We start from the raw sequence: 7,032 nt of genomic DNA, 5'->3' as shown, positions 1-7,032 counted from the left end.
CGCCGAGGGGCGCGATACGCCGAGGGGCGCTTCGAGCAGCTGGGCTGACCGGGCAGTACGCCGACGGCCCCGACATTTGGCCGTCGGCGTACGCCACGGCCGTCGGCGCAGCGCGCCATTCCTGTAGTGGGTTGAGGCCTGCCATGATATGCTTCTCATGCCTCCGCCCTACCATGAGTTTAGGTATGCCACTATATACATGATCTAGATCGCTCATTTTCTACACCCTGGATCCTTTCTTGCTTTAATTAATTAAATCTTACTCTGCTATCGTCAGTAACTATTTCTGCGAAAACTACGACGCGTTTGTCAAGAAACAGCCGAACCTACAGGTAGACGGCAGCTTCTGCAGGTGTTGGCTAATCATGGCTAGACTCGTGCATGTGTACAACACATCGATCTCTGGGTCTGGGACGTTTGTGAGATGTAAGGAAAGGTTTGTGATCAGCGATGACTGGACGATCAGGCCGGCATCCACAAGCACAATGCAGTCGCTGTCTCATGAGTTCAGCTCTGATGACATTTTCTATGGTTTTGAGGAGGTCGAAGTGTGCGTCGGCTGGCCGGAGGTTAGATGTTTTGAATGATTAGTACTACATGAATATTGCTATTAGAGGATTCACTTTCTTTATCCGGTGGTTTGCTTTACCTATATAAAAAAGACAAAGCTTGTTATCTACAGTACTAATTTGAATTTATCACGAGTTTCAGGTTGTATCCATTCTGAAGGCTTCTCTTTCGTCAGATACCATATTCACTGACGTCTTTCTGCCCAGCGGTAGTGGTGTCTCTGTAAATCCAAGCACCGGTCAGAAAATCCTGCAACGATCCTGTACAGAATCTGGTTCTGGTTCTTTACCAGAATGCAAAGTCAAGCTCTTCTACGACAGGCAGCAGAAGAAGGTCATGTATGCTGAATGCAAGCGTGAGTTCGTGGATCTTCTCATTGGTTTCTTGACTTACCCATTGAGCTGTGTGGTCAAGAACACAGGTACGCCGAGCGCCGGAGCTGCCGCTTGTCATCTCGGCTGCAGCTTTGGCAATCTGTACACCAGTGCAGCTGCTCTCGATGCAGCTGGATTGGGACGTGGGTCGGCCTTCGGTTTCATATCCATTGAGATGTTGTTGAATCCGTCCCTTGGCCCGTTCAGCAATCGTTGCTCTCTTCGGAGAGAATCACTTGTGGAACTGCCACCGGAAGAGTACATGAGTCTGGCACCCTACACGTATAACAGGTCAAAGATATGCAAGAGCTGCTACCCTGACCTTGTCAAAGACCGCAAGTACATCGTAGGCGACGATCTGCTCGTGCATCAGGCTTCTGCCATGTCTGTGGCCAAGCACTGGTACATGAGGGACAAAGCAAATGTGGTGGAGATGGACGTCACCGTCCGGAAACCAGAGGTAACTAATCTAGCGAGGATTGGAAAATTTATTTGCTTATAACAAATATTAATAGTTCAGGCTTGTTTTGATTGATATTGTTGTCTTGTAGGCTGTTGCCCTCCTGCGAGCCATGCTTACCTCGAAGACGGCGCTCACTGATGTTTTCATTGGTAGCCTGGAGGAACCACCTGCTGTGCCAAGCCTGAAGGTTGTAAGGAAACAAGCTGTTCGCATGTGTTCACAATAAGGCTTGACGGTTGCTATTGAAGGTGAAACAAGGCTGGTGATTTGATCCGTCAGGAAGTTTTCATTGTTCGTTAATTAATCACCGCTACGGTGAATGGTTAGTTCAAGTTGTTGTTTTCGCAAGTCTGGCCTAGCTTGTTCCTTTCTAAATTGATATGGCCTATGCTTATTCCTTTCTGAATTGATATGAGATTCAGATTCAACTGTGCGAGTGCTGAACTTTTTGCTATTCACTAGCTTTTATCATCATAATTACTAATTAGACGAATATTTACAATTTTATGAATAATAACTGAGTCATGACGACAATTTCTTGGAAACCTAACAATTGTTAGGTAATGTGTCCAACACCTTTTTCCTAGCGGAGCTGTGAGCCTTACCGGTCAGAAATCAAAGTTCGCGGGTGCTTGTGATTCACACTATTTCTCTCGTCATATTTGACTTGTTTCATGTCAATGTGGCATATCTTCGATATGGTATGAAACCATAATGAAATTTTCTAGATCTTCTTTACAAATAAAAAATAACAATAATCCGGTTGAAAAATAACTGAAATGATACACACATTTTTTTATGCTGGGTAGGCATTTCCAACAATGTCAAGTTCCGCTTTGGGACTTTTTTTTTTTTTTTTTTTTTGCGGAAGCCGCTTTGGGACTTCTATTCTCAAACATACCAAAAGATTCACAGATCCCAGACCTACCGTGCCATATATCTAAGCTTGGTCTCAAACAGCTTTAGTTGCTTCTTCAGCTAAGCAAATACAACATCTGAACGAAGAACGTACTTGACATTCTTTTTCACAACGCGAGCTTCATGCAGCATGCACCTGGCACCATGTAGGTGGAGTAGAGCCATTCCTTGCACTGGGGCAACCTACATGCAGGCAACCGGAGATCAATACCAGCTTGGTAGGACATTGTTAACAGTCATAATTACTCCACAAAAAGGATCATTTCATTGTTTTGATATAACAATGGAATATCTCATGACTCTAAACCATGTACAAGATCTTCCCGATTTTGATAATCTTCTAGGAGTTTACAAGACCCGCAATGCAATGAATATGTGCATCCGACATTCTATTCTCCCAGATATAATTCTCCGGTTCTGACCCCTATAGCTAGAGCTAATCAGAGTTTATATGTGCAGACCTTAGTTTCAATCTTAACCACAAGCTGAGCAAGTCCTAATGTACAGTACTAGTATATCGTTACTACAAGCACTGGTTTTCCAGAACAGGACAAGCGCTGGATTTTGGAATCAGAAGGTACCTCAGCAACAATTCCCCCTCGGTGATCATAGAAGACAGTCTCCCCTCCAACAAGAGCCTGTGAATCTTTCGCGCTCCCCTTGCCAGAAAGGTATATTAGCAACGTGTACTGTGTCCTGGAACCATCCCCAAGGCTGACACTCTCATCGATATGCCTACCAAAGCGCTGACCTTCAACGTACCTACAAGCAGCAACAAATTCAGTAACTGCACCTGCGCAACAGCGTGATATAACACATCCAATCTCTGTTCAAGTTTTTGCAGCCTATACCTGTAAAGCCTGATATTTGGATTCAAGCTGGTTGCCACTTTGCCAGCGATATTGATGTCCGTGAATATTCTGCTTATCCCTGTTTCCCAGAGCGTTTGAGCGAGCAAGGGATCCGTGACAGATATCCGGTCATTATCTCTAAAGGCTTCCCCCTTGAGTGGCCCGAGACTGCCCTGGTGCGTGAAGCCCATAGTTTCAGCGACGTCGATGAAAGACTTCGCCTCGGCGGATGTGAGGAAATCAGGGACCTATGTCAAGTGTGGCAAGTTGTCCATAAGTAAGATAATAGGGTAAATATAAATCCAGCACACTACCATATCAATTCAAAGACTTTTTACTTGGTTCATTATCATCAAAGTACTCCTCCAAGAAGCGGCTCCCTTGCAGGAGTTTTATCTCTATTTTTTTAGTGGAGGCAGGAGCCTTATCAGATCATGTACTACTTAGGTATCATTGCTGCAGAAGTGGCATGGCTAATTGATATAGACAGGCTAATTCCCTCCTAGACTACATGCTCAACTGCAGCGTCCGTCCCAGATGATGGTAATCCCCTCCTAGCAGTAGCAGATCGAGCTACTGGATGCAAACAAGCGAGAAAATTGCTATCTAATTGGGTCAAGAACTCAATCTCAGAAGGGGAATTTGCTTACGGTGAGGAGCTGGGTGCCCTTGAGGCGATTGACCTGGAGATCCTTCTTGGGCTTTATCGCCGGCCATGCCCCGCCGCTGGCGCTGGCGCTGCCGTTGCCGGTGGCGCCGCCCTTCTTCGCCTTCTTGGCCGCAGAGGATTTCTTCGGGCGAGCGCCGTCGCCTGCCGCCACGGGTTGTTCCATCGGCGGTCGCTTCCTCCGGTTCGGCGCCGCTGGTGGCATCCGGTAGTTGACGCCACCGGGCTGGACCCGGGCCGGTTGGGTCCCTGTTCGATTCATCAGCCCGATCCGGCCCCAGACGGATTTGGGTGCCGAACAGCTCAAGAACATCGTACTGAAACTGTTAGAATCACTTCTGACCTTACATCTTTGGAAGCACCCTTTTAGGAAAACGGATGATTACCTAATAAAGTTGAAGGAGATTCTTGATACTTACTGCCTGAACTCAGGGCCAGAAAATTAGTGAAGGATCGAGCATATTTGTCAGCAGCAATACAAGAGTGGAGGTGCTGATGTTTGCCAAGTTCTGAATATTTTGACAGTCTTTATCAGATAAATATTTAGGTCTGCCGGCTATGATTGGTATGGATAAAAGTGATTGTTTCCATCACCTAATAGATAGGGTTCTGATCAGAATTAATGGTTGGAAGGAGAAGCTGTTAAGCATGGGAGGAAAAGAGATTTTAATTAAAGCTATTGCTCAACCCATTCCAGTCTTTGCTATGATGGTGTTCAAGATTCTAAAAAACATTTGCAAAGGAATATCTAACGCTATCTCTAAATTCTGGTGGGGTGATGAGGAAGAGCAAAGACATATGCACTGGAAGGCATGGTGGAAGATGTGTATACCAAAGAAAAGGGGAGGTATGGGTTCTCGAGATCTTCATTCTTTTAATATGGCAATGCTAGCTGATATGGATATCCGAGCCTGGTACTCTAGGACAGCCATTGATATGATATTTGAGCCAAAAAAACAGAAAATAGAAAAGAAGCAAAAAGAGCTACATAGCTGGGTGTTCTACAAAAAGAAAATCCAAAAAGAAAAGTGAAGTGCTAGAAGAATCAAGTGTAGGCCTAAGTTTACTTTACTGCACCTGTAGTTGAGCAATCTTGTGTCTGTCTCGTTGAGCTTTGCTAGCGTCTCTCTAGTGCATTGCAACCTTTCCTACATATAGTTGCATTGCCACATTTATCGCCTTGTGTGAGTATCATTGGTTGTCTACGATCAGCGCTAGAGCTTGTTATTGGTGCAAATAGGTAGCCCACCTACAGCCCCACATATATCATGCTTTGCCGTGTGATTTGTCTTATACCCTTGATATTCGCTTCGCTACATCCGTGCACTAGTTGTTACTACAAGTGGTAAGCAACACTAATTTACTTTGGAACGGTAAGATCTCCTTTTCTTATCAGTTTTTGAGTGAGTTGTGAGAGTACCACCCTATATTTTTGATTTAGTGCACTAATCTACTAACGATGTCTGCTAGTGATCATAAACTTGTTAACCAGGAAAATAAGAGTGCTGCAGATATCATCACATGGAGGGAGTTTGAGGCTCTTCGTAATGAGATGCGACGTGAATTCCGCGCTCAGGACGATATGCTTAATGGGAAGGTTGAAGAGATCAACCAAAAGTTGGATGCTACTAATACAACCGTCACCACAATGGCTGATCAAATGATGGATATTCAGCGCACTTTTCGAACTTTGACAATGTCGGTTGAGAATCTTAATCAACAGCGACAACAAAATGAAGATGCTGATGAAGCCCCTGGTCGTGGCGATCGTGCTCGAGGTTGGGCTCCACTTGGACGCAATGGTGGTGGACAAGATGAGGAAGATGGCTTGGGTAAGCCCAAGTTTTCTATACCCAAGTTTGAAGGAGGTGCTGATGTTGAAGAATACCTCACTTGGGAGCTCAAGATTGAGAAGTTGTGGGGTTTACATCCACATTATACTGAAGATAGGAAGATAAAGCTTGCATCTTCTGAATTTGATGGTTATGCTTTGCGTTGGTGGGATCGATATGTGAGTGCTCGCAAAGAAGATGGTGAACCGCCTATTATCACATGGCGTGCTATGAAGGCGGCAATGACTGAGCGTTTTGTGCCCACAAATTATTTGTGCAATATATTTGATAAGTTGACTCTCTTGAGGCAAGGTGTGAAGATTGTTGATGAATACTACATGGAGATTGAGATGCTCATGCAGCGTGGTCGTGTCAAAGAATCCCTTGAGATGACAATGACTCGTTTTCTCAATGGTTTGAAGTATGACATCAAAGGCATAGTTCGTCATTACAGTTACACCACTATAAATGAGTTGCTACATCATGCAAGAGAAGCTAAATCACAGTTGGCTGACGAAGCAAAGATTAAAGGATGAGCTTTAGGAGCTGGGCGCTTCACGCCCCGCGCGCCTCCACCTACGGCGTCGGCGCCTTCGACGTGCTCCGCACCTTACTCTACTCCGCCTAGCAAGACGACCACCAATGCGTCTAATGCAAAGAAGTCCGAATCTGCTGCAAGTATGAGTGGCTCTAACATGTCTACTGCGCGCAATCGCGATATGCTTTGTCATACATGTGGTGGTAAAGGTCACTTCAAGAGGGATTGTCCTAACCGTAAAGTCAGGATTATCAATGAGGACAATGAGTATGAGACTGGAGATGATGTTGATCCTAATGCTCCAGAAGATGATGACTATGACACTGATGGTGAAGATGCATATCCGTCTGATGCTCGCACCATTGTTGTGTCGCAGCGTGCTCTTAATGTGTTACCTAGTGCATCTACTCAGCGCTGCAATCTATTCCAGACAAAGGCTTTAGTTGGTCCTGACAAGGCTTGCAAGGTCATTATTGATGGCGGGAGTTGCCGCAATTTAGCAAGCAAGGAGTTGTGTACCAAGCTGAAGTTGAAGTATCTACCGCACCCGCATCCATACTATATTCAGTGGTTGAGCGACAATGGTGAGATGAAGGTAAACCACATGGTGCGTGTTGAATTTGCTATTGGACCGTATAAGGATGCCATTGATTTTGATGTGGTTCCTATGACGGTGTGTCACCTACTATTGGATCGGCCTTGGCTCTATGACCGTTCTGTGCAACACAATGGCCGTGCCAATACATATCACTTGGAGTTCAAGGGCAAGAAAATTAACTTACAACCCATGTCACCACAACAAATTGTCAATGAATCTCG

The 7,032-nt window shown here is 45.2% G+C and overlaps 2 protein-coding genes across 3 annotated transcripts; one reads left to right on the top strand and one right to left on the bottom strand.

Annotated features, from left to right (window-relative positions):
- Positions 1-365: 365 nt before the first annotated feature.
- LOC127348140 (uncharacterized) lies at positions 366-1,633 on the top strand. Its single transcript, XM_051374233.2, has 3 exons — positions 366-569; positions 712-1,404; positions 1,496-1,633. Exons 1-3 carry the CDS (start codon positions 366-368, stop codon positions 1,631-1,633), a joined length of 1,035 nt encoding a protein of 344 aa, XP_051230193.2.
- A 486-nt stretch (positions 1,634-2,119) lies between these two features.
- Positions 2,120-4,181, bottom strand: LOC127297348 (uncharacterized). Of its 2 annotated transcripts, XR_007849094.2 has the most exons (5): positions 3,827-4,181; positions 3,177-3,424; positions 2,907-3,087; positions 2,293-2,508; positions 2,120-2,252 (listed from the first exon to the last, which is right to left on the bottom strand). XR_007849094.2 is itself a non-coding variant. In XM_051327657.2 (4 exons), the coding sequence occupies exons 1-4, from the start codon at positions 4,154-4,156 to the stop codon at positions 2,386-2,388; spliced, it is 882 nt and encodes a 293-aa protein (XP_051183617.1). In that variant the 5' UTR covers position 4,157; the 3' UTR covers positions 2,284-2,385. The 2 variants fall into 2 exon arrangements, 1 of the variants encoding a protein (XP_051183617.1); XM_051327657.2 differs by lacking the exon at positions 2,120-2,252 and having other exon boundaries at positions 2,284-2,508; positions 3,827-4,157.
- Between the last annotated feature and the right edge of the window lie 2,851 nt (positions 4,182-7,032).

This window comes from Lolium perenne, chromosome 4 (genome assembly GCF_019359855.2).
Source record: "Lolium perenne isolate Kyuss_39 chromosome 4, Kyuss_2.0, whole genome shotgun sequence".
Classification (NCBI taxonomy): domain Eukaryota; kingdom Viridiplantae; phylum Streptophyta; class Magnoliopsida; order Poales; family Poaceae; genus Lolium; species Lolium perenne.
The sequence above is the reverse complement of the archived record's forward strand: the minus strand, read 5'-3'. Positions and strand labels throughout refer to the sequence as shown.

What these genes read in the sequence shown, in the direction of transcription:
- LOC127297348 (XM_051327657.2), bottom strand. Translation starts at nt 4,156, where the DNA reads ATGTTCTTGAGCTGTTCGGCACCCAAATCCGTCTGGGGCCGGATCGGG. An exon ending in CCAAATATCAGGCTTTACAG is followed by an intron (nt 3,088 to 3,176) that starts GTATAGGCTGCA and finishes TGCTGCTTGTAG; the next exon opens with GTACGTTGAAGGTCAGCGCT. An exon ending in GAGGGGGAATTGTTGCTGAG is followed by an intron (nt 2,509 to 2,906) that starts GTACCTTCTGAT and finishes GCCTGCATGTAG; the next exon opens with GTTGCCCCAGTGCAAGGAAT.
- LOC127348140 (XM_051374233.2), top strand. Translation starts at nt 366, where the DNA reads ATGGCTAGACTCGTGCATGTGTACAACACATCGATCTCTGGGTCTGGG. An exon ending in TGTGCGTCGGCTGGCCGGAG is followed by an intron (nt 570 to 711) that starts GTTAGATGTTTT and finishes CACGAGTTTCAG; the next exon opens with GTTGTATCCATTCTGAAGGC. An exon ending in TCACCGTCCGGAAACCAGAG is followed by an intron (nt 1,405 to 1,495) that starts GTAACTAATCTA and finishes GTTGTCTTGTAG; the next exon opens with GCTGTTGCCCTCCTGCGAGC.